Genomic DNA, 25020 nt, shown 5'->3' on the forward strand with positions numbered 1-25020 from the left:
TGTATTTACAGAACTGCCCTCACCTTTCTCTCTGCGGGCCTCAGCCCCGTCTGGTCCATGTGTTGCCTCCTGAGGGTCTGGGGGCTTCCCAGGCAGGCTCTGGGGCCAGGTGGCTTTAGGGGCTTCTGGGCCTTGGCCAGCCCCGGCCAGAGATCGCACCTTCCCCCGACAGGCAGGAGGACAGCAAGTGACCGCCCGGACGCCTTCACTTGGGTCAGTGTGGTTTGTCAGCTCACCCTGCTGGGCTTTCCTGGAAAGAGGCAGAAAGACCACCAGGGGCTCCTGTTTAATTTCTTTCTTTTTTTTTCTTTTTTAGGTCACACCCGGCGGTGTTCAGGGCTTACTCCTGGCTCTGCACTCAGGAATGACTCCTGGCAGTGCTCAGGGCACCCTATGGAATGCTGGGAATCGAACCCGGGTTGACTGTGTGCAAGGCAAACGCCCTCCCCGCTGTGCTATCGCTCCAGCCCCCCTCCTGTTTCATTTCTTGAGCACCCCGCCCCTCCCTGAGGACCCCCTCTAGGTACTCCAGATGCGCCTGGGTTGACCTTCAGGACTCGAGGCTGACGTCTTGCCAGGAGCAGCCAGAGGCCACTCATCGTTCAGGAGCTGAGACAGGCCACTCTCCGGGGGCCCTTCCCCTTGGGGAGGGTCTTTCACCCGGAGGCCAGACCTTGAACCTGGGCCCTGTGAACTGACTCTGGTTGGTGGGGGGAGGCAGAGCGGCCTCTGGCCTGGGGGCTGCAGAGTTACAGATTAATGTCACGGGGGAGGGTACCGGCCATCTGGGACATTGGGGCTCCCTGGAGGCACCTGTCAGGGGAGTTGGGGACCCCACAGCTCGGATCCCACGATCTGACCTTCCAGAAGACCTGCTGGCACGCAGCCTCCCTGGCAGTGAGCTCCCGGGGAAGGAGGGGGACGGACGGGGAGAGAGGAAGATGAGGTCTGGGGCCGGAGTGAGAGCACAGCGGGGAGGGCGTTTGCCTGGCACGTGGCGGACCCAGGTTCGATTCCCAGCATCCCCTAGGGTCCCCTTAGCACCGCCAGGAGTCATTCCTGAGTGCAGAGCCAGGAGCAACCCCTGTGCATCGCTGGGTGTGACCCAAAGAAGCAGAAAAAGAAAAGAAAAGAAAAGAAGAGTAAAGAAAGACGAGGCTCTGACCAGGGCTGGAGCCCGCATTGCAAGCGGAGCCCCAGGTTCCAAACATGCGGTGACCCCCCACCCCGACTCTCCAGCACTCAAAGGGAGAGCTCCTTCCTCCAGGGCCTTCACACCACACCACCCCCCGGCGCCTACGTGAAGCCACTTTGCACCCACTGTGTGGGCGCTGCCAGCGGGCCCATATTCGTCCCGAGCCTCCCTCGGGTCCAGAATGCCCCTGGCTCAGTCACTCTCCCCAGGTCTGATTTAGAGACAGGAGTCAGGGCCCCCTGGGTCCCTTCCTCCCTCTGCCACTCCCCCTGGTGTTTTTATTAATTGATTAATTAAATAATTAATTAATCTGGCTTTTTTGGGTGACACCCGGTGATGCTCAGGACCTACTCCCAACTCTGCACTCAGGAATTACCCCTTTACCCCTGGCAGTGCTTGACCATAAGGGATGCCGGGAATCGAACCCGGGTCGGCTGCGTGCAAGGCCAATGCCCTCTCGCTGTGCTATTGCTCCAGCCCCAAGGCTGTTACATTTTAATAAGGGGGGGGGACGGAGGGGCAGGGCCAAGCAGGAGCCCGTTATGGGGTCTCCACTGCTGCAGAGTTCAGCTCTAACCCCTGCCTCTGGCCCCCTGCTTGGAGGGGTGACAGGGACCCCAGCATCGTCTCAAATTGCAAAGAGGCAGTTGCCCAGCTCTAAGGCACCCGCCCCCCGCCCCCGTGCTCTGTACCTGACATTTCCAGCCATCGAAGGTCCTGGGGTCCGCCTCAGACCCCCACCTCCAAGTCCGGTACATAGTTGCATAAGCTGAAGAGGCTCTCGCGGTCACGTGGTCGCCCTGGTGGCGGATCTCCTAGTAGGGCTTGAGCAATCGGGGGTGTCTGGGGGTCGCGGAGGAGGTGGCCTCTTAGCAGAGGGTGCGGCGCCACCTGCGAGCCCCTTCCAGGGGCCCACCCCAGGACCTCCCTTCCCAGTGGGATGGAGGAGCAGGGAGGCAGAGGGAAGAAGGGAGGACAAGGGCCCCTCCCCCAGAGGGGGGAGGGGAAGATCACTGTCAGGGCGTCCAGGTAGCTCTCCAAGTTCCTCTGGGACATACAGCGTAGGAGCCTGTGAGGTTGGGGGGCATTGTCCAGCCTGGCCCTGGCAGTGGAGCTGTAGGGGGGGGCGCTGAGGGGTTGTCTGCCAGGCAGGGCTGTGAGACTGGCCGGAAGGCTGGCCCAAAGGTCTCTGCTCTCTAGAGTTTTTCTTTTTCTCTTTCTTTCTTCTTTCTTTCTTTCTTTCTTTCTTTCTTTCTTTCTTTCTTTCTTTCTTTCTTTCTTTCTTTCTTTCTTTCTTTCTTTCTTTCTTTCTTTCCTTCCTTCCTTCCTTCCTTCCTTCCTTCCTTCCTTCCTTCCTTCCTTCCTTCCTTCCTTCTTTCTTTCTTTCTTTCTTTCTTTCTTTCTTTCTTTCTTTCTTTCCTTCTTTCTTTCTTTATTTCAGGGTCAGGGGAATGAGCCCTATCGTTACTGTTTTTGGCATACCGAATAAGCGGCGGGGAGCTTGCCAGGCTCTGCTGTGTGGGCGGGATACTCTCGGTAGCTTGCCGGGCTCTCCTAGAGGGATGCATATATTTTTTACTGTATTTCGGGATATGAATACGCCACGGGGAGCTTGCCAGGCTCTCCCGTGCGGGTAATAGACTCTCGGTAGCTTGTCAGGTTCCCCAAGAGGAAGCACTAGCTTTTTTTTTTTTTTCCCCACTCATTCCCCTGACCCTGAAAGAGCCTCCAATCGTTGGGAAAGACGAGTAAAGGAGGCTGCTAAAATCTCAGGGCTGAGTGTAATAGAGACGTTACTGGTGCCCCCTCGAGTAAATCGACGAACAATGGGATGACAGTTGATACAGTGATACAGTGATTTATTTATTTATTTGCTTTTTGGCTCACACCCGGCGATGCTCAGGGGTTCCTCCCGGCTCTGCACTCAGGAATTACTCCTGGTGTGCTCGGGGGACCCTATGGGATGCTGGGAATCGAATCCGGCTTGGCTGCATGCAAGGCAGACAGACACCCTACCTGCTGTGCTATCACTTCAGCACCCCTCTAGGACTTTCAGAGGACAGGGATCTGTTGCAATACAAGTCTCTATCTCTCTCTCTCTCTCTCTCTCTCTCTCTCTCTCTCTCTCTTTTCTTTTTTGGGTCATACTCAAGATGGAGCGATAGCACAGCGGGTAGGGCGTTTGCCTTGCACTCGGCCCACCCGAATTCGATTCCCCTGTCCCTCTCGGAGAGCCCGGCAAGCTACCGAGAGTATCCCGCCTGCACAGCAGAGCCTGGCAAGCTCCCCGTGGCGTATTCAATATGCAAAAAACAGTAACAACAAGTCTCACAATGGAGACGTTACTGGTGCCCGCTCAAGCAAATCGATGAGCAACAGTACGACAGTGACAGTGACAGTGACAGGATCATACTCAGCGAAGCTCAGGGGTTACTCCTGGCTCTGCACTCAGGAATTACTCCTGGTGGTGCTCGGGGACCCTATGGGGATGCCGGGGATTGAACCTGGGCCGGCCACGTGCAAGGCAAACGCCCTCCCCGCGGTGCTGTTGCTCCAGGCCGGCAATAAAAGTTCCTCCAGAGTGTCTGGGGCAGCCGGGGCAGGACCACGCCTGGCGAGGCTGTGTCTGAGCGCTTGAGGCGTTTCCTGAGGCGGGAAGCCCGGGGCTCCAGACGACAGAGCAGTCTAGAGTCTCTCTGAAGGTCGCTTTTGCGCGGGGAACACCCCACTCCCCACCCTGCTTCCCCGAGCTCTGGGGGCGTTCTCTCCTGACTGGAACTGGGCTTGCCCCAACCCGCCACCCCCGCCCCCTACCCGGGGATGCACTAACAGTTTGGTTCCTTTGTTTTTGTTTGGGGGCCACCCTCCGCTGTGCTCAGGGATCACTCTTGAAGATTTGTGGTGCTGGGGACCAAGCCTGGGTCAGTCGCGTGCAAGGCAAGTGTCCTTCCTCCTGTACTATCTCCCCAGCGCTGCACTAACAATATCTTGTGGTTTTTATTTATTTATTTATTTTTGGGTCACACCCAGCGATGCACAGGGGTTACTCCTGGTGGTGCCTGGGGGACCACGTGGGATGCTGGGAATCGAACCCGGCTCAGCCGTGTGCAAGGCAAACGCCCCCCCCCCCGCTGTGCTATTGCTCCAGCCCCAGCACTAACAATATCTTCAGGTGCTGCTGGGACTGAAAATCCAGGAGCCTGAAGGGCTCGAGGGGAGGGAGGTGTCGGAAGAAGTGGGGCGGGGGCTAAGAGAGATGATGCTTTGCCAGCAGCCCACCTTGTTCTGCATCCTGGCACCACCTCTGGTCCTCTGAGTACCACCACCAAGGGTCACTCCTGAGCACAGAGCCAGGAATAACCCCAGAGGACCGCTGGGGGCCCAACCCCCAACCTCCGAAAAAGCAGGGGTGCAGGGTGGGGGGAGAGTCCGAAGAACAGAATTCACGGTGGATAGAAAGAAAATTCTATCATGCTGACCCCTCAGAACTCCCTCCAGACAGTCTTGCTGGGTGGGGGCCCCAAGTCCGGCATATTCCAGACCCCCAATTCTGCAGAGGAGGTGGGCAACGTGGGGGTGCCCAGCCCTGGCAGCTGACTGAGATGCTCACCCTGGGATGTCCTCTTCCAGCTGGACTCAACCCCTGCCCATGTCGCCCGAGCTGGGACAGCCCATGCTTGCTAGCTGGAGCCCGAGTTCCGGGGGGCGGGAGATGCGTGCATTCCAGTACTCTCTCCTCAGAGGGACCGACTTCCTGGGTAACAAAAGCAATGGGGCTGCTTCATCATGGGTCAAGCTGGGAAATTCGGGGAGAAGGCAGCAAGAAGTGGGGACAGAGGGCGCCCACCCTACGGGGCACTGCCCTCGTAGCGAGCGTTGTGTGTGTTAGTGTGGGCACGCGCGTGTGTGTGCGTGTGTGTGCACGCGTGCAGCTGTACACTCCTCTGGAACCCCGGACACCACTACTGGACTCAGAAAGGTGTGGCGGGGGTTCTGGGGTTCAAAGGGAGGGTGTGACTTTACGCTCATTCCGCAGCAAGGATTTGCAGATGGCACAAGCTGTGCAACTAGGTTAACCGCACAGTTGGGGCGTGCGTGTGTGTGTGTGTGTGTGTGTGCGCACGTGCTTGTGTGCAGGAGTGCTTGTGTGCACGCATGCATGTGCATTTACATGCTTGTGTATGTGTGCGTGCGTGTGTGCACGCGTGTGTACGTGTGCGTGTGTGCACGCGCGTGTACGTGTGCCTGTGTGCATGCGCGTGTGTGTGCATGTGTGTATATGTGTGTATGCGTGTGTGTCAGTGTGTGACGTGAATCCGGCCCCTCCTCACCTCCCTCGGGGCTCCACTGACGTCTCCCTTCCCCACCCCCGGGCTCCCAGCCTCTTGCCCCCCCCCCCCCCTATTCCTCACCCCCTCTACGTCTTTCCAGCTTCCTCCCGGGCCCCCGCAGTTCCCTTGCTCCCCCAGATTGCAGTCAAGGGGTGGGGGGGGAGCCCGCCTATAGAGCACGCTCTCCGCCGTGCCCCCGGGGCCCCCGGCGCCCGCCCCCCTGCAGCACCTGGCCCCCGCCCCCGGCCCGCGATTGGCCGGCGGCCGCGTCCGTCCGCGCCTGGCGGTGTGACGTCATCCTGCAGCAGCCCGCGGGGTGGGCAGCGGCGGGCGAGCAGCCGGCTGGAGGCATCGGGGCGCGCTGCGGGAGCCCCTGCCCGGCCTGACCGCCCTCCCCGCCGCGGGGGCCTGCAGCCCACCCTCCGGGCCCGAGGGTCGCGCCCCGCGCCCCCTCCGCGCGCCTCGCCATGGCCCTGCTGCTGCTGACCCTCGGGCTGGCCGCCCTGCTCCCCGCCGGCGCCGCCGCTAACAAAGGTGAGTCGGGGGGCGCGGGGGGGGGGAGGCGGGGAGGGCGGGGGCGCAGGTGACAGGTGGCGGCCCTTGCCCCACCCCCCCAGCCTGCCTTCCCCCGCCCCCCATCCCCCCCCCCGTGTCACTGCGTCCTCGGGGTGGGGGGCCTGGCTCCCCTCTCCCTGCCCGGGACGCCGCAGTTCGCGGGCCGGTCCCCGCGGGCTGCTGCCTAGCGGGGGGCTCCGTCCTGGGCGTGGGAGGGGGCGCCCGGGCGCGTGTGCCTGCGCAGAGCCGCGGGAATCACGCGCGCACGCAGCCGGGCTGGGGGTCACCGGAGCTGTCCCCTGGCGCTGTCCCCTGGCGCACGCGGCAGAGCCATTCCGCCCGGAGGGAGGGAGGGGGACCCCCCAGGTGGAGGAAGGGCATAAGTGGGTGTGTGGGGGCTGCTGAGAGGCGACGGGGTGGGGGACACGGCGTGGGAGGGGGCTAAGGAGACTGGGAAGGGCAAAGGAGAAGGAAAAAAAAAAAGGAAAGGGAAATAAATGAGGAGCAGAGAGGGGAGGGGAGAGGGAGGAGGGAGCCGGGGGTCGGGTCCGAGGAGCCACGCCAGGAGCTGGGAGGAGTCTGAGCTATGGACCTGGGGTTCAGCTGGGCAACGGCCACAACCCCCCCCCCCCATCCCTGCTGGGACCCCCCAGCCGGCTTCCTGCTCACCTGTCACTGCCTGTGCTTTTGTGCTCACTGACTTTCCAGAGAGGAGAGCTGGGGGGGGGGGGGTCTCCGGCAGGAAAGGGGGCGTGTGGATGAGGCCTCCTTGGTCACCACCCACCTCCCTTTTCTGACTCAGTTTCCTTCTGACCTGTCTTCCCAGGCCCATATCCTGCCTGCATGTGTTGGGGGGAGGGGGGAGCCGGGTGGGGGGCAGGGCAGGATGAGCCGAGGGGGTGAGGGGGGAGCACCCTCCTTCCTGGGAGGCCCCTCCCTGGTAGGAAACGGGGACATTCGGAGTCTGTCCCCAGAGTCTGTCCCCTGGGATCAGCTGAAGGAGGAGGAGAAGGGGAGGGGGTGGGGAGGGGAGATGACCCCAAGTCGTGAGTCTGTGTCCGAAGCGGGGTTCAGGGAGTGGGGGGTGCCGGCTGGGAGTGTGTGCTGGGTGAGGGGTGCGACGCCAGGGGGTGGGGGGGACCAGCCTGTTTCTAGGTCACTTCCATAATCCCTTAGGATGTGGCACTGCGGGGGCCAGTTCTCTGGCACCGATTTCTCTGTCCTGTCCCTGCCCTTCTCCGTCCCCTCCCTCTGGCCTATAAATATTCTCTCTGTCCTTTCTCCTCTTCCCTCCACTGGCGGTGGGGGGGGGGCACAGGGCTTCAGGTTGGGGTTTGGGGGGCGGGGGATGGAAACAGAGCGAGGATGGCTCACAAAAATGAGAAGAAATCCGGATCTCAGGGCAGGAGCACAGCTGCAGGGGTTGGCGCCTGCCTTGAGCCTCTGAGGGTCTGGGTTCGAGTCCCAGAGCGCTGCACACACACACACACACACACACACACACACACACACACGATCTTGGGAAACTTCTAGATCTTCTCATCTTCATTCTGTCCGGGGCCTCGGCCCAGCGTTGCGCCCTGAAGATCAGATCTCCGTTCTCCCGCACTTACAATCCCTAAAGAAAACTCCCCACAGTTCTGACCATGTTTCCTGACTGGGGTGGGGGACAGTGTTTCCCCCCCCAGGCTGTTGCCATGGAAACTGGAGCAGCCAGGAGCAGGCTGTGACCTCCCACCGACCCACTGACTCTCTTGCACGGGAGTGCTTGTTCTGAAGTGCTCCCTCCTGTGGTCGCTTCTGCCGGCCGGCTGGGGTGTGCGTGTGCGTGTGTGTACGTGTGCGTGCGTGCATGTGTGTGTGTGTGTGTGTGCATGCAAGGCCTGTGGTACTGAGGCTCCCGGGTGCTTCTCTCTCTCCCTGGGGCGCAGCCAACAAGCACAAGCCCTGGATCGAGGCGGAGTACCAGGGCATCGTCATGGAGAACGACAACACGGTCCTGCTGAACCCCCCGCTCTTTGCCTTGGACAAGGACGCCCCCCTGCGCTATGCAGGTGCGTGGGGGGCCTGGGGGAGCACCCAGGGAGGGGCCGGCGAGGGGGGCGGGAAAGGGCAGGGAGCCAGCAGGCAGGCTGTGGGCGGGCAGGGGTTACCCGCACGGCCGCTGGGGTCGGAGGGCACCGTGGTCAGCCCAGGGGGGCGGCCGGGCCGAGGTGGGCGTCTGAGGGGGGAGCCGGGGGCTCACTCTTCTTCCCTCCACCCCCGGCCAGGGGAGATCTGCGGCTTCCGGCTGCACGGGGCCGGGGTCCCCTTTGAGGCCGTGATCCTGGACAAGGCCACGGGGGAGGGGCTGATCCGGGCCAAGGAGCCAGTGGACTGCGAGGCCCAGAAGGAGCACACGTTCACCATCCAGGCCTACGACTGCGGCGAGGGCCCCGACGGCGCCAACACCAAGAAGTCCCACAAGTGAGGCCGCTGCGCCCAGCGCCGCCCACTGCCCCACCCGGCCCCGCCCACCTGGTCCGGTCCGCGCCCAGCGCCTCCAGCTCTCCCCGCTGGGTGGGGGCACGCCCAGCAGCCCCCACACCCCCCTGCCCGGGCCCCACGCCCAGCGTCCCCATCTCTGTCCCCGCCAGCACAACTACAGTCCCCGCTGCCGTTTGCTCGAGGGGTGCCGAGAAGGCTGGATGGTGGGTAGGGCCCCGGGGCAGCCCGGCCCTGCCTCCTAAGACCCCCCCCACACCGAAACTTGGTTGTCTTTATCAGGGGAATCAGTGATCACGGGGTGGCGGGGGGCACTGGAAGTCAGTTGTTGGGGGCCAAGCCCAGCAAGGCCCCCGATTTATTTGGTTTGTTTGGGGGCCACACCGGCAATGCCCAGGGCTGACTCCTGGCTCTGCACTCAGGGATCACTCCTGGCGGTGCTCGGGGTGCTATGGGATGCTGGGGGATCGAACCTGGGTCGGCCGCATTCGAGGCAAACGCCCTCCCTGCTGAGCTCTCGCTCTGGTCCTGAGACCCCAAATTTAGTCCTCAGCATCCTAGGCTGGCCCGCCCCCTCCTCCACCCCCCCCCCCCCAGCCCTGGGGAGGCCCCTGGGCCAACTCTCAGATTCTAGAGAGTTGCTGAGCGGCCCCTGTGAGAAGGAGGCTCCTGGAGGGATTGGAGGGGGAGGAGGGAGAAGATGAGAAAGAGGAGGGGGAGGATGATGGGGAGGAGGAGGGCGAGGACAGGAGGAGGAAGCTGCCCTCTGTCATTTCATACCCCCCATGCCCGCTGGCCTGTCTGCTGCCCTCCCTTGCTCACAGTGTCCCCCTCCCCCTCGGCTGGGGGCTCCAGGGCCCGGGGACCCCCAGGGACCCTGCCCGCCCGTGACGCGAGTCCTCAGCTCCGCCCCGCGCGCGCACTTGCGTGGCCTCCCCGCCCAGAACCTTCCTCTCGAGGTCCCCGGGGTGCTGCTGCTAGGTCCTCTCCCAGCCGGCCAAGGCTCCGCCCCTCCCCGCCCCCCGCAGGGCCACGGTGCACGTGCGGGTGAACGACGTGAACGAGTTCGCGCCGGTGTTCGTGGAGCGGCTGTACCGTGCGGCCGTGACGGAGGGCAAGCTGTACGACCGCATCCTGCGCGTGGAGGCCGTGGACGGGGACTGCTCGCCTCAGTACAGCCAGATCTGCTACTACGAGATCCCCACGCCCAACACCCCCTTCCTCATCGACAACGACGGTGCGGCCCCCCCCCACACTCCCGGAGGGACCCCCCCCCCCCCCCCCCCGCCGCGCCCAGCTCCGCGTTGTTCCTCACCCCTGCCTCCCCGGCCGGCTAGCGGGTGGGGGTCCCTGACACGCCGCCCGCGCCCCTCCAGGGAACATCGAGAACACGGAGAAGCTGGAGTACAGCGGCGAGAAGCTGTACAGGTTCACCGTGACCGCCTACGACTGCGGCAAGAAGCGCGCGGCAGACGACGCGCAGGTGGAGATCCAGGTGAAGCCCACCTGCAAGCCCAGCTGGCAAGGTGAGAAGCCCCTGCCCGCCCCGCCGGGTCTCCCCGGAGCATCAGGGGGGAGAGAGAGAGACAGAGACAGAGAGAGATGGTGAGAGAGAGACAGTGAGACACAGAGACAGAGACACTCAGAGACAGAGAGAGAGAGAGAGAGAGAGGGGAGTCCGAGAGACAGACAGATGGTGAGAGAGATAGAGACAGAAAGACAACACACAGACAGAGAAGAGAGAGGAGAGAGATACAGTGAGAAAGACAGTGAGAGACTGAGAGACAGAGATGGTGAGAGATGGTGAGAGACAGTGAGACACACAGAGACAGAGAGAGACAGCGATGAGAGGAGAGAGACAGAGAGAGAAACAGAGATGATTAGAAAGATGGTGAGAGAGAGACAGAGGGGAAAGAGACAGAAACAGATGGTTAGAGAGATGGTGAGAGACAGACAGACACAGAGACAGAGGAGAGACAGTGAGAGACAGAGACAGAGATGGTGAGAGGGTGAGAGAAAGTGAGAGAGACACACAGAGACAGAGAGAGACAGAGAGACAGAGATGAGAGGAGAGAGACAGAAACAGATGGTTACAGAGATGGTGAGAGACAGAGACAGAGAGACAGAGAGAGAGATCGGAAGAGAGAGAAGGAGAGAGCTGGCTGGCGCGGCTCCCCAGGGCGCAGAGCTGGCGGGACAGGCTTGGGGGGGAGGCGGCTGGCCCCTTCCTCTCTCCAGGGTCCCCTCGCCGCCCCCCCTACAGGCTGGAACAAGAGGATCGAGTATGCGCCCGGGGCCGGGAGCCTGGCTCTGTTCCCTGGCATCCGCCTGGAGACCTGCGACGAGCCTCTCTGGAACATCCAGGCCAGCATCGAGCTGCAGACCAGCCACGTGGCCAAGGGCTGCGACAGGGACAACTACTCGGAGCGCGCGCTGCGCAAGCTCTGTGGTGGGTGTGGCCCGCGCCCGGGGCCCCTGCGCCTGCGCCCCGCGCCCCTGCGCCCCTGCGCCCCTGCGCCCCGACGCCCCTGAACCTTGCGCCCACCCCCGCCCCTGAGCCCCTGAACCCTGCGCCTGGGAACCCCTGTGCCCCCCACCCCTGGCCCCTGCGCTCTTGTGCCCCAGTATCCCGGTACCCCTGCACCATATGCCGCCCCTGACCCCGCGCCCCTGTGTCCCTGCGCTCCCGCACCTGTGGTCCTTTGCACCCACCTCTGCCTGGCCCCGCCCAGACGTTGGACCTGCCGCTGTCCAGCCACGGGGCCGGGAGTGATTGGGCAGGTCCAAGTGGAGCAGGCGCCTCCAGGCCAGGGCCCAGCAGGGGCGTGAGGGGAGGGGCAGAGCGGAGGGCAGAGGCCGCTGGAGGAGGCCCGGGAGCTGCCTTCGGCTTTGACCCCTGGACCCCTGCAGGCGCTGCCCCCGGGGAGGTGGACCTGCTGCCCATGCCCGGCCCCAACGCCAACTGGACGGCCGGGCTGTCGGTGCACTACAGCCAGGACAGCAGCCTCATCTACTGGTTCAACGGCACGCAGGCCGTGCAGGTGCCCCTGGGCGGCGCCGGGCCCCACGACAACCTCAGCGACCACTTCACCCTGTCCTTCTGGATGAAGCATGGCGTCACCCCCGGCAAGGGCAAGAAGGAGGAGGAGACCGTCGTGTGCCACACCGTGCAGAACGGTGAGCCGCCGCATCGCCGAGCCGGACACAGGCCCCGCCGTCCCACCTAGCCCTCAGCTCTGGGTGTGTGTGTGCATTGTGTGTGCAAGTATGCGGGCATGTGCTTAAGTGTGTGTGTGCAAGTGTGCTGTGAGTGTGGTGAGTGTACATGCATGTGTGTGCATGTTCAAGTATGTGTATGTGCTCACGAGTTTGTGTGTGTGAGCGCTGGGGTGTGTGTGATTGTGTGTTTGCACATACAGGTGTGAGCATACATGTGTGCAAGTTTGTGCATACATGTGTATGAATGTGTGTATATGTGAGTGTGTGAGTGAATGTGTACGTGTACGTGTGTATGTGTACATGTGTACGTGTGTACATGTTCATATGTATATGCATGTGTATGCGTGTGCATGAGTGTTATGAGAATGTGTGTGAGTGTACAAGTGTGTGAGCATGTGCATCTGTGTGTATGTGAGCATGTGTGAGTGTATATTTGTATGTATGTGAGCTGTACATGTGAGTGTGAGAGCATCTGTGTATGTGAACATGTGTGTGCATGTGTGAGAATGTGTGTGAGGATGTATGTGAGTGTGTGACAGTGTATGTCAGCATGTGTGTGCATGTATGTGTATGTGTGAGCATGTGTATATGAACATGTGGGTATATGTATGTGAGTGTGTGTGAGCGTGTGTGAGAGTGTGCATGTGTGTGAACATGTGTGTGTGTTTGTGTGAGCATCTGTGTGTGAGAGAGCGTGTGAATGTGGGCATGTGTGTGAGAGCATGTGTGTGAGCGTGTGTGTGAGCGTGTGAGTGTGTATGTGTGTGTGAACCTGTATGTGTGGGCGTGTGTGTGTGCATGTGTGTGTATGTGAGAGCATGTGTGCATGCTAGTGTGTGCATGCATATGTGTGAGCATGTGTGTGCGTGAGCATTTGTGTGTGTGAGCATGTGTGTATGTGAATGTATGAGCATGTGTATGAATGTGTGTGAGCGTGTGTGAGAATGTGAGTGTGTGAGAGTGTGTTTGTGAGCTTGTGTGTGTGAGTGAGTGTGTGTGAGAGTGTGTATGTGAGCTTGTGTGAGTGTGTGCGTGTGTGTGAGCGTATGTGATTGTGTGAGGTGTGTGTGAGCGTGTGTGTGAGTGTGTGAGGTGTGTGTGAGCGTGTGTGTGAGGTGTGTGAGAGCGTGTATGTGAGTGTGTGTGAGAGTATGTGTGTATGTGAGCTTGTGTGTGAGTGTGTGTGTTTGCCTGTGTGTGCCCACTTCTCTCCTCTCCCTCCATTTCTGGGTTGGCCCCTTTCTGAACTGCTGAGATTTCCTCCCCGCCCCCAGCGCCCCCCCTCTGCTCTCAGCTGAGGGCTCCCAAACTCACTCCTGCCAGCTCCTCTTCCTCCCCACATCCGCCCTCCTCCCTAAGGGTTCTGGGCCCCCTGGCCACAGTCCCCTCTCCCCGGGGTCTCTGGGAGAGAGACTTCCGGTTCCAGCATGTCGGGGCTCCTTTGTGGTTGGGAATCTGGTTGTCTGGGGGGTTTGTCAGGGCCCGAGTGATGCCCACTCAGAGTGTGGGGTGCAGAGAAGGCCCCGGAGTCACTGGGGTTGGACATGGGACATGCTTAGGATATGTGTGTGTGTGTGTGTGTGTGTGTGTGTGTGTGTGTGTGTGTGTGTGTGTGTGTAGGGGGAGCTGGGGATGGAGGGAGAGAGGAATATAGACAGGGAGAGGGAAAGGGAGAGAGAGGCAGAGGGAGCGGGAGGGAAAGAGAGAAGGAAGACAGAAAAGGGAACAGAGGGGAAAAGAGAGGGAGAGAACCAGAGAGAGGAGAGACGGAGAGAGGGAAAGAGATGCAGAGAGGGAAAGAGAGATGGAGGGAGAGATGGAGAGAGGGAAAGAGATGGAGAGAGAGAAAGGGAGGGAAAGAGTTGGAAGGAAACGGAGGAGTAAGGAGAGGGAACAAGAGGAGAGGGAACAGAAATGGAGAGAGGGAAAGAGAGAGGCCAGAGGGAAAGAGAAAAGGGGGAGAGTGAGAGGAGAGAGAGAGAGGAGAGTGAAAGAACAGAGAGAGCAGAAGGGAGACCGGTGGGATGGGGGGATGGGTGGGATGCGGGGACGCGTGGGGCGGGGGAGAAGCCGTTCCTGACTCCCGCCGCCCCCTCAGAGGATGGCTTCTCCCACTACGCGCTGACCGTCCACGGCTGCAGGATCTCCTTCCTCTACTGGCCCCTGCTGGAGAGCGCGCGCCCCGTCAAGTTCCTCTGGAAGCTGGAGCAGGTGAGGTTGCCGCTGGCCCCGGGGTCCGCCCCTGGCAGGAAGGGGGTCCTGGGGCAGGGGCTGCCATTTCTCTGGGGTGCCTGTGTCTGCTCTCAGCCCTGACCCCCCTGCTCCCCAACTCTGGTCTCCAGCAGAAAGCGCTGGAGCACCCCAGCACCGCCTGACCCCTCCCTGCTGTGCCACCCCCCAAAATGGAAATATATACCCTGTTACTATCAACGCCAATGCATTGCCCCTGTCACACAACACTACTGTTATTTTTTATACTTTGTTGTGTCACCGTGAATTACTAAGTCACAGTCATTTGTGACTGAGGTTCAGGCGTACGATGTTCAAGCACCCGTCCCGTCTCCAGTGTCCCCGTTCCCGCCCCCCGTTTTCCCTCCCCCACTCCTGGCCTGCCTCTAGGGCGGACACCTTCCTCCTTGAAGATGCTGTGGTTTGCAGAGCCGTCCCTGTCCTGCATGTCACCACGTCTCCTAGTTCACCCGCCTCTTCATGTCATTTCTCTCAGTTGTTTTTAAATTTTTTTAAGTTTTTTTTTTTCTTTTGGGTCACACCCGGCAATGCACAGGGGTTACTCCTGGCTCTGCGCTCAGGAATCACTCCTGGCGGTGCTCAGGGGACCCTATGGGATGCTGGGGATCGAACCCGGGTCGGCCGTGTGCAAGGCAAATGCCCTACCTGCTGTGCTATCGCTCTGGCCCTAACTATTTCCAAAGTCTTTGCTTGTTGGTCTTTTCTGTAGAGTTTTTTTCCATAGAGGTTGTTCATCCGTCCCTGTGGGTTATTCCTGCTGAAAACCCGAATCTACAAATCCCACCTGGAACTTTGAAATTCGGGCCTCTTTCAGCAGGAATCAACCCACAGGGCCCGGTGAACAACCTCCTATGAGCAAAACTCTACCAGAAAAGACCACCAAGCAAAGCCTTTGGAACTAGTTACGGGCCTGAGCGATAGCACAGCGGGTAGGGCCTTTGCCTTGCACGCGGCTGACCCGGGTTCGATCCCCAGCATCCCATAGGGTCCCCCTGAGCACTGCCAGGAGTGAATTCCTGAGCGCAGAGCCAGGAGTAACCCCTGTGCATTCGCCGGGTGGTGACCCAAAAAGCAATAAATAAATAAATAAAAAAGAAATCCACGAAAATAAACAAATAAAAACCATACTGGCAAGCTGGTGCTACTCCCCCGCCCCAGGCCTGTTCCCCCTGAGATGGGCGGGTAGCTGTCCCCCACGCCTGCAGAGGCTCCCGCCCACCTGGAAGTGTTGCCACCTGCAGGCGAGGGCACTGAGGGTCTCCTGTCCTTCCCTGCCCCCCTCCCCCCAGGTCTGCGATGACGAGTGGCACCACTACGCCCTGAACCTGGAGTTCCCCCACCGTCACCCTCTACACGGACGGCATCTCCTTCGACCCTGCCCTCATCCACGACAACGGCCTCATCCAGCCGCCCCCGCAGGGAGGCCGCGCTCATGATCGGGGCCTGCTGGCTGGGTGAGGCCCGGGAGGAGGGAGGGAGGGCTGGGGACGGGGCAGCAGGAGGCGAGGAACTTCCTTCCTGGACTGGCTAGCATCTCCTCCTGAACACCAGTGGGTGGTGGGTGCCCGCGGCTCAGTGCCCTGCGTAGGGGCCAGTAAGCCCCAGACAGGCATCAATGGGTCACCTCCTAAGCCCTTATCTATCTATCTATCTATCTATCTATCTATCTATCTATCTATCTACCTATCTATCTATCTATCTATCTATCTGTCTATCCATCATCTATCTATCTATCCATTATCTATCTATCCATCTATCTATCATCTATCTATCCATCTATCTATCCATCCATCTATCTATCCATCATATCTATCTATCTATCTATCTATCCATCAATCTAATATCTATCTATCTCTATCTATCTATCCATCTATCTATCCATCTGTCTATCTATCTATCCATCATCTATCTCTCTATCCATCTATCCATCTATCTATCTATCTATCTATCTATCTATCTATCTATCTATCTATCTATCTACTTTTTATTGACTCACCGTGAGAGACACAGTTCACAGAGCTGTTCATGGTCGGGTTTCAGTGTCCTGGCACCCATCCCTCCACGTGCGAACGTTTCCCACGACCAGTGTCCCCAGTTTCCCTCCCTCCGCTCCCCCCTTTGCTTCTTCCTCTCTCTCTCTCCCTTTCTCCCTTTGGGCGTTAGGGTTTGGAACGCAGGTCATCCCGTGGGTCCCTGTCCCTCCTGTCAGCAGTTCTTGTCCAGGAGGGCTCATTTCCAACTCGCATGGTCGCGGGGGTCCCTGCTCTCTCTTTTTATTTTTATTATTTTTAAATCTTATCATTATTAATAAAAAAATTATTTTTTCTGTTTGGGGTCACACCCGGCAATACTCAGGGGTCACTCCTGGTCTGCACTCAGGAATGACTCTTGGTGGTGCTTGGGGAACCCTATGGGATGCTGGGAATCGAACCCGGGTTGGTCGCATACAAGGCAAATGCCCTCCCCGCTGTGCTATCGCTCCAGCCCCTGTCTTTTTATTTTTAATTTAACTTTATTTTTACAAAGTAGCTCGCAATATTTGATTGCATTTTAGTATTTGAACACCATTCATGGTGGTCCCTGCTCTGTCCTGACTGCCCGCCCCCGATGGGGCCCGCCCTCCTGGCCCTTGTTTCCCCTGTCCTGGGGCGTGAGTCTTTTACTGCCTTTTTCATACGCCACAAGTGAGTGCAGTTACATGGTGTCTGTCCTCCTCTGACTCAGTTCACTCCCCGTGTCCGTCCATTTATAAGTGAATTTCATGACTCCATTCTTCCTGGTGTCTGCATAGTACTCCATTGTGTAGATGGACTGGAGTTTCTTTTTCTTCTTTTCTTTCTTTTTTTTTTGCTTTTTGGGTCACACCCAGCGATGCTCAGGGTTACTCCTGGCTCTGCACTCAGGAATCACTCCTGGCGGTGCTTGGGGGACCATATGGGATGCCGGGGATCGAACTCGGGTTGGCCGCGTGCAAGGCAAACGCCCTACCCGCTGTGCTATCGCTCCGGCCCCAGGACTGGAGTTTCTTTATCCAGCCATCTATTCTCTGGCTTTCCTGGATTTCATATTTTTCCCCCGAGTGTGTGTGTGTATGTGTGTGTATGTGTGTGTATGTGTGTATGTGTGCATATGTGTGTATGTGTGTGTGTGTTGTATGTGTGTATGGTATGTGTGTAGTATGTGTGTATATGTGTATGTGTGTGTTTGTGTGCGTGTGTGTGTGTGAGACCACCACCTTGTGTTTCCTCCGCCACTTATTTGCCCGTCTGTTGATGGCGGAGGCCTAAGTGAGTAGCCGTGACTGTCTCCGTGGACAGAGTGGGCCTCAGCCCAGGGCCCTCGAGGTTTCCTCTGGGGTCGAGGAGGGAAACCTACTTCCTCCGTCAGTCTGTCTGTCCCCCATGACCCTGCACTCACCCCTGCCCTTTCCTCCCTCCAGACGAGAAGAACAAGGACAAGGAGAGGGCAGGGGACAACGGCACGGACGCCTCACAAGGTACGGAGTGAAGAGCCGAGACTTCTCTCTGCTTCCGCCCCGGCTACCGCCGAGCGGGTGGACGCCTGGACCCTGGGCTCCGAGGGCAGAGCCCCGAGGGCTGACTTTGGGGCCGTCTCCTGCCCCCCCAGCAAATGCTTCTGCTGATTCCCGCGGCCAGGAGGCGGGAGGCAGCCACACAGCAGCCACATCAGGCATCTGAGAAGGAAGCACACATCACCCGGTCCCCGCACACCCTGACCCCCCACCCTCCTCCTCCTCCTCCTCCTCCTCCTGTGTCCCCCCCCACCTTCCCTCTTCCGGAAGTGGAGCAGTTCCCATTTCTGTGACACCCGTTTCATCCCTGGCTTGGGTTCTCTCTTTTCTCTCTCTCTCTCTGCTCTTCTGGCTCTAATCTCTCCTTCTCCTTCTCCTTCTCCTCCTCTTCCTCCTCCTTCTCCTCCTCCTCTTCCTCCTCCTCCTGCTCCTCCCCCTCACTCCTCCTTCCCCTTGGTTTTCTCCTTTTCCTTCTCCACTTCTTCTCCTCCTACTTCTTTATCTTCTCCTCCCCCTCCTCCCCCCTCCTCCTCCTCCTCTCCTCTCCCTCCTCTCCCTCCCCTCTCCCTTATCCCCCTCTTCCCCACACCTCCTTTCCCTTCTCCTTCTCCTCCTCCTCCTCTTCCTCCTCTCCTGCTCCTCCCCCCTCACTCCTCCTCCCCCTTGGTTTTCTCCTTTTCCTTCTCCACTTCTTCTCCTCCTACTACTTCTTTATCTTCTCCTCCCCCTCCTCCCCCTCCTCCTCCTCCTCCCCTCTCCCTCCTCTCCCTCCCCTCTCCCTTATCCCCCTCTTCCCCACACCTCCTTTCCCTTCTCCTTCTCCTCTTCCTCCTCCTTTCCTCTTTTCTCTTTCATCTTCCCTTTCTCCTCCTCCTCCTCCTCCTCCTTCTTCTCCTCCTCCTCCTCCTTCCCTTTCTCCCGAAGGCTCTGCCCCTCCCCTCTCTCCCCCTCCCCTCAGCGCCCCTCCCCCGCTCCTTGCTCTCACCTCCTGTCTGCTCCTGTGTTCCTGCCCTAGGAGAGCCCCTGCCGATCCACCACTACTTCCACGGCTACCTGGCCGGGTTCAGCGTGCGCTCAGGCCGCCTGGAGAGCCGAGAGGTCATCGAGTGCCTCTATGCGTGCCGGGAGGGGCTGGACTATAGGGATTTCGAGAGTCTGGGCAAAGGCATGAAGGTATAGCCGCCTCCCCCAGCCCCCCCCTCCCCCCCCCACCCCCCCCGCCCCCCGCCGCCCTCCCGGGCGTGCCCCTCTTGTTCCCTTCCTGCCCCGCCTCCTGGTCCTGCTCTCAGCCCTGTCATGTCTGTGTCCCGGGGCCCAGGTCCACGTGAACCCCTCGCAGTCCCTGCTCACCCTGGAGGGGGATGATGTGGAGACCTTCAACCATGCCCTGCAGCACGTGGCTTACATGAACACTCTGCGCTTTGCCACGCCTGGCGTCAGGCCCCTGCGCCTCACCACAGCCGTCAAGTGAGTGAGTGTGTGTGTGTGTGTGTGCGCGTGCGTGCGTGCATGTGTGCGTGTGTATGTGCGTGTGAGCGTGTGTATGTGTGCGCGTGCACGTGCGCGTGTGTGTGTTTGTGTGTGTGTGTGTGTGTGTGTGTGTGTTTGGTGGGGGGAGGCAGACAAATCACAGAGCAGAGACAGGTGGAGTCACAACTTCATGGCCAGAACTTCATGATTTCGGGGCTGGAGCGATAGCACAGCGGGGAGGGCGTTTGCCTTGCACGCGGCTGACCCATGTTTGATTCCCAGCATCCCATAGGGTCCCCCGAGCACCACCAGGAGTAACTCCTGAGTGCATGAGCCAGGAGTCACCCCTGTGCATCGCCGGGGGTGACCCAACAAGCAAAATAATAATAATAATAATAATAAAATAAAAAAATAAAAAGAACTTCATGGTCTCCCCCCTCCTCCCTCCCCCGGGACCAGGCTCTGCACTGTCCCTCCTTGTGACAAGAGGGTCACACCCCAGCAGTGCTGACAGTGTCTGTAGAATGGCCCCACTCACGTTTCCCAACAGGAATTCATCTCTCACTCTGTTAGTAGAGTGCAACGTAGGTTGCACTTTCAGGATTTAGGGGTTTTTGTTTTATTTTCATTACTTTTTTTTTCTCCAGGTTACCCCCTGACAGTGCTCAGGGCTTCTTTTCATTTTCTTTCCTTTTTCTTGTTCTGTGTTTTTTGGGCACACCTGGAAGTGCTCAGGCAGGGCTCACTCCTGGCTCTGCGCTCAGGAATCACTCCTAGTGGGACTTGGGGGACCTTAGGGGGTGACGGGGATGGAACGTGGATGGGCTGCGTGCAAGGAGAGACCCTCCCCGCTGTGCTCTCTCTCTCTCTCTCTCTCTCTCTGGCCCTCAGGGACTGTTTTTGGCTCAGGGCTCAGCAGTGACCCCTGGTGGTGCTTGGGGGACCATATGCAGTGCTGAGAATCCAAGTGGGGTTGGCTGCATAGCGAGGCCAACGCCTTCCCCTGCTTAGTGCCCCTGACTCAGTGGCAGCGTACCTGACAGTGATTTTGACTCACGACTAATTGGCCGGGTGACCTTGGGCAAACAGCTTGTTCTTCCCCCGATGTTAGTGTAGATTTCAGGAGCTCTGATGGTCCGTCTCGGGTGCACCCAAAGGGCTGCTCCCTGCTTTTATGAATAAAGTTTTATTAGAACGCAGCAGATACCCCTGTCTATTGGCATATGGTGATAGCTTTTGTCCCACTGTGGCGACAGGCCTGGATAGCTGGAACACAGATGGTGCGGCCCTGAAAGATGAAAATCCATCTGGCTCGTCCCAGAAAAAGTTGGCTGACCCTTGAATTCTAAATAAGTTATTTCGAGTGCTTTCTTTTTTTAAAGTCGCATCGCTTCAAGGTTTAAATACATTGGGTGTTTAAATACATCGGCTAACTGAGAAATAATGAGAGCATAGTTAGTTACCAGTGCAGTTGGCCTTGCTGGAGGCTGGCCCGGGTTCGAGTCCCAGCATCCCATACGGTCTCCCCCGAGCACTGCCAGGAGTAATTCCTGAGTGCAGAGCCAGCAGTGCTTTTTGTAAGCACGGAGCAAAGGCACGTAAGGCTGGGAGAACAATAGAAGCTAAATCACGGAATTATCATAGGAGCTAAATGATGCAATCCGGGATCCGGATCAAGTGTGTATGCTGCCCACGTTGGCTGTTCCCTTGAAGGCTTTTTTCACGCCCTAGTCCGGTTTCTGGGTCAGTTTGGAGGCGAGACCGCCACCTAGCGGACATCGCGTTCCACTGCAATGGGGATTTCCGCCTAAGCCGTTCCTTCTCTGCTGCCCTGCCCGCTTTCTCCATAAAGGCTAGTACGAGGAGCATCCCGGATTTGCTCCCCGTTCTAGAAGGGATATGGTTGGAAAGGGGAGGGTTCTGAGTCCCCGACAAATAAGTGGTCTTGGTGACCAGGGGTGCTGTCAGACCGGGCCAGGTTTATTGGGACCTGGCCTGCTGTTCCCCGATGTGGCCAGGAGGTGGCGCCGAGGGTCAAAATGAGATGCAGTCGCGGGCACATAACGCAGCGCATTGCAACCCATCATCACCCTTCTTCATCATCATCACCATCATCATCATCATCACCATCATCATCATCATCACCATCACCATCACCATCATCATCATCCCGTTGATCGTCGAATTTCTCGAGTGGTCTCAATAACGTCTCCATTCGTCCAAGCCCTGAGATTTTAGAAGCCTCTCTCTACTCATCCTTCCCAACGATGCCATACTGGAGGCTCTTTCAGGGTCAGAGGATTGAGACCCAGCTTGTTACTGGTTTTGGCATATGAATACACCATGGGGACCTTGCCAGGCTCTCCCATGTGGGCAAGAAACTCCCAGTAGTTTGCCAGGTTCTCCCAGAGGGAGAAGTAGGCTATAAGATATCGCGTGGCCACAAAGCTGGCTATTAAGTCTCTGGATGGTGGCTGTTGACAGGATTACACGGCGCCGGGGACAGTCCCTGGGTGCAACCCATCCCAACCCCAAATCTAGTCCTTAGAAGGTTGTGTACTTCAGAAAGGTTTAATCCTGCAGAGAGCAAGGACTCCCACCCCTGTCAGCAAGCTCAGCACCCCGATGGGGCTGTGTCCTTGGGGTAAATTACTCCTGTGTTTAGAGAAATGAGGTTGGGCCTTCTGGGGGAAGGCGATCTTGTAGTTTCTTTCTTTCTTTCTTTCTTTCTTTCTTTCTTTCTTTCTTTCTTTCTTTCTTTCTTTCTTTCTTTCTTTCTTTCTTTCTTTCTTTCTTTTTCCCCCCAGCCCTGATTGTATTTTCTTTAGGAGGGTAGGAAAGCAAGCATGCTTATTTCTACATTTGTAGGGCATGCATGTGTGGTCAGTGAAGTGTTGTGGGAGAAAATGGAGTGTGTAGAGACATCCCAGCCCGCCTCCCTTTCTCAGAAAATACTTGGTTTTTGGGGCTACACTTAGAAGTGCTCAGGGCTTACTCCTGGCAGGCTGGGGAAACCTTATGGGGTGCCGGGGATCAAACCCAGGCCAACTGCATGCAAGGTGAGCTTCCTACCCGCTGTGCTGTCGCTCTGGCTCCTCAGATACCCTCCCTGATCTGTGTTTGGGCCTCATTGAAACAGATTCCTGCCGCTTTTCTCTTCAGTACATGTTTCTGGAAGGTGTTTTGATTTTTCCCTCTGTTTTTGGCCACACACAGTGATGCCCAAGAGCTACTCCTTGGGTCTGTGCTCAGGGCTCACTTATGACAGTGCTTGGGGGAACTGAACCGGGGTCAGCTGCATGCATGGCAAGCACGGCCCCTATGGTTTTGTCTTGGTTTCTAACCTCCTTCTTAGGGAGTCAGTTGACTCCTGGTATTGACCCCAGACAGATGACCCCCACATCTCTCCCCCCTCCGCGTTGTCCTATTCCCAGAACCCTTCCATACCCACTTGCTTGTGCTAACTTCATCTAGAGGTTCTAAAGCTGAAATAATGAGCCCCTTTTCCCCTCCCCCTGCATTCTTTTTTTTTCTTTTTGGGTCACACCCAGAGATGCTCAGGGGTTCCTCCTGGCTCTGCACTCGGGAATTACCTCTGGCGGTGCTCAGGGGACCATATGGGATGCTGGGAATTGAACTCGGGTTGGCCACGTGCAAGGCAAACGCCCTACCTGCTGTGCTATTGCTCCAGTGCCCCCATCTGCATCCTTTCTTTAATTTTTTTTGTTGTTTGCAAGGAGGGGGGGACACCCAGAAGTGCTCAGGGGTTCCTCCTGGCTCTGCCCTCAGAAATCACTCCTGGTGGTGCTCAGGGGACCCTGTGGTAGAACCCGGGTTGGCCGTGTGCAAGGCAGACGCCCTGCTCTGGCCTCTACCTGCTCCATTTCTGCAGTGCTCTTCCTGTCCTTGCACTCACGCAGGCTCCAAGTCTCAGTCAGCTCTCCTCCCCCCTCCCCCCCACCCCGCACCCCAACAGAGGCCAGGCTGCCCGCACCCTGCTTCTGTGCCAATGTCTAGCGTCTCTCTCCCCCTTCTCCTCCCCCCAGTCTGCTGCTACCACTCAACCCCAGATCTTTGTTGTTGTTTTGGGTCACGCCCGGCAATGCTCAGGGGTTCCTCCTGGCTCTGCCCTCAGGAATCACTCCTGGCGGTGCTTGGGGGACCCTATGGGATGCTGGGGATCGAATCCGGCTCGTGCAAGGCAAACGCCCTCCTTGCTGTACTATCGCTCTAGCCCCCTAGATCTCTTTTTGATTTTTAGTGGGGGGAGGGGCACTTCCGGCAGTGCTCAGGGCTTCTTTCTTCCTGGCGCCGCATGTATTTGGGGCTCACTCCTGGTGGGACTTTCGCCACCTTCTGCAGTGCCGGGAATCAAACCCAGGTTGACCATGGGCAAAGCCAGCAGCTTCTGCACTGTCCTATCGTGGCTGTCCTACCCCACCCCTGAGCCCCTATCTTATTACTACCTCTTACCTGGCTATCAGCCCACTGGCCTCTCCACAGTGCTCTCACTTCAGGCCTTGGGCCACCCTGAGACTCAGCGAGTGATCGCTAGTCTGAATTGTCACCTGCTCCCCAACGGTGACGGTGAATGCGGTTTTCTTCTACCCACGGCGCGTGCAAAACCATCCCCCAAAGCCCTCTGCCTGGGTCCCCCACTTGCCTTTTTTTTTTTTTTTTTTTGCTTTTTGGGTCACACCCAGCGATGCACAGGGGTTCCTCCTGGCTCTGCACTCAGGAATTACTCCTGGCGGTGCCCTATGGGATGCTGGGAATCGAACCCGGGTCGGCTGCGTGCAAGGAAAACGATCAACCCGCTATGCTATTGCTCCAGCCCCCCGCTTGCCTTTTCTGCCCCGTGTCCCTCTGCTGCACTGGGTGTGTGTCCACGCTAGGACAGGCCGCCTTCTGTCCCCCTCTGCTGCACTGGGTGTGTGTCCACGCTAGGACAGGCCGCCTTCTGTCCAGCAAGGCCCCGTGGCCTGCCAAGACCGCGCTGCTGCTTCTCACGGAGGCCCCGTCCCCGTCCTGGGCAGGAAGCCCACCGCTTTGTCCTTGGATTGTGTGCATGTCTGATCTCTAGACCATCGCTTTGGGGTTGGGGCGAGGCAGCACCCCCCTCCACCTTCCCTTGTGCCTCTCCTGATGCCGTGAGGGAGCGTTTCCTGGAGACAGTCGGAGCTGAGTGCCTTAGGGTCAGGGATATGGCAAGTCTTGATGTCAGGAACGTGGGGTCATCTTTGGGGTCTTGTCACCTTCCTCGGGGCTCCAGCTGGCAGGCCTTGCACCATGCATGTTCAGGACTCCCAACCCACCATCCTTCCAGGAAAACCTTCCGTCAGCACATTCCCTGAACCCCGTTTGTGACTCCAGGATGACCAAGTCCTTTGTGAAGACACTGGTTCCCGGAGGTGCTTCTTTTTTTATTTTTTGCTTTTTTGGGTCACACCTGGTGATGCTCAGGGGTTACTCCTGGCTCTGCACTCAGGAGTTACTCCTGGCGGTGCTCAGGGGACCCTGTGGGATGCGATGCTTGGAATCGAACCTGGGTCTGCCGCGTGCAAGGCAAACGCCCTCCCCGCTGTGCTATTGCTCCAGCAATTGATGTTGGGGTTGCAAACCGAGGCCCTAGAAGGGGGCTTTGGTTTTGGAGAAAGAGCATCGTGGACTTGTCGAGGGAAGAACAGGCGAAGTGTTGACACAGGCACGTGGTCCTGAGTGGCTAAGATGCTGAGTGGAAGAGCTGGATTTTGGGGGTTTTGTTTTGGTGGGGGAATGGGGTCACACCGGAGATGCTCAGGGGATATTCCTGCTTCTGTGCTCAGGAGCAACCCCTAGAGGGAGGCTTGTGTAGTGCAGTTGCTGTGGCAAGTGCCTTAACCCCTGTCCTGTCTCGAAGCCCTAGCTGTTGTTGCTTCTTCTTCTCCTTCTTTTTAATTTTTCTGTTTGAGCCATACCCAGAAATGCTCAGGGGTTCTTCCTTG

The 25020-nt window shown here is 58.4% G+C and overlaps 1 protein-coding gene across 1 annotated transcript in view; it reads left to right on the forward strand.

Annotated features, from left to right (window-relative positions):
- Positions 1–5825: 5825 nt before the first annotated feature.
- Positions 5826–25020, forward strand: part of CLSTN3 (calsyntenin 3) — a 31409-nt gene continuing 12214 nt past the window's right edge. Inside the window, 14 exon segments of the mRNA XM_055141408.1 lie at positions 5826–6060; positions 8013–8135; positions 8352–8547; positions 9594–9802; positions 9942–10091; positions 10829–11014; positions 11476–11742; positions 13883–13995; positions 15324–15368; positions 15370–15444; positions 15446–15488; positions 17474–17530; positions 18582–18739; positions 18885–19033. Coding sequence (XP_054997383.1) covers positions 5994–6060; positions 8013–8135; positions 8352–8547; positions 9594–9802; positions 9942–10091; positions 10829–11014; positions 11476–11742; positions 13883–13995; positions 15324–15368; positions 15370–15444; positions 15446–15488; positions 17474–17530; positions 18582–18739; positions 18885–19033 — 1838 coding nt within the window. The 5' untranslated portion in view covers positions 5826–5993.

The sequence above is a fragment of the Sorex araneus genome, chromosome 6 (assembly GCF_027595985.1).
Source record: "Sorex araneus isolate mSorAra2 chromosome 6, mSorAra2.pri, whole genome shotgun sequence".
In the NCBI taxonomy this organism is placed as follows: domain Eukaryota; kingdom Metazoa; phylum Chordata; class Mammalia; order Eulipotyphla; family Soricidae; genus Sorex; species Sorex araneus.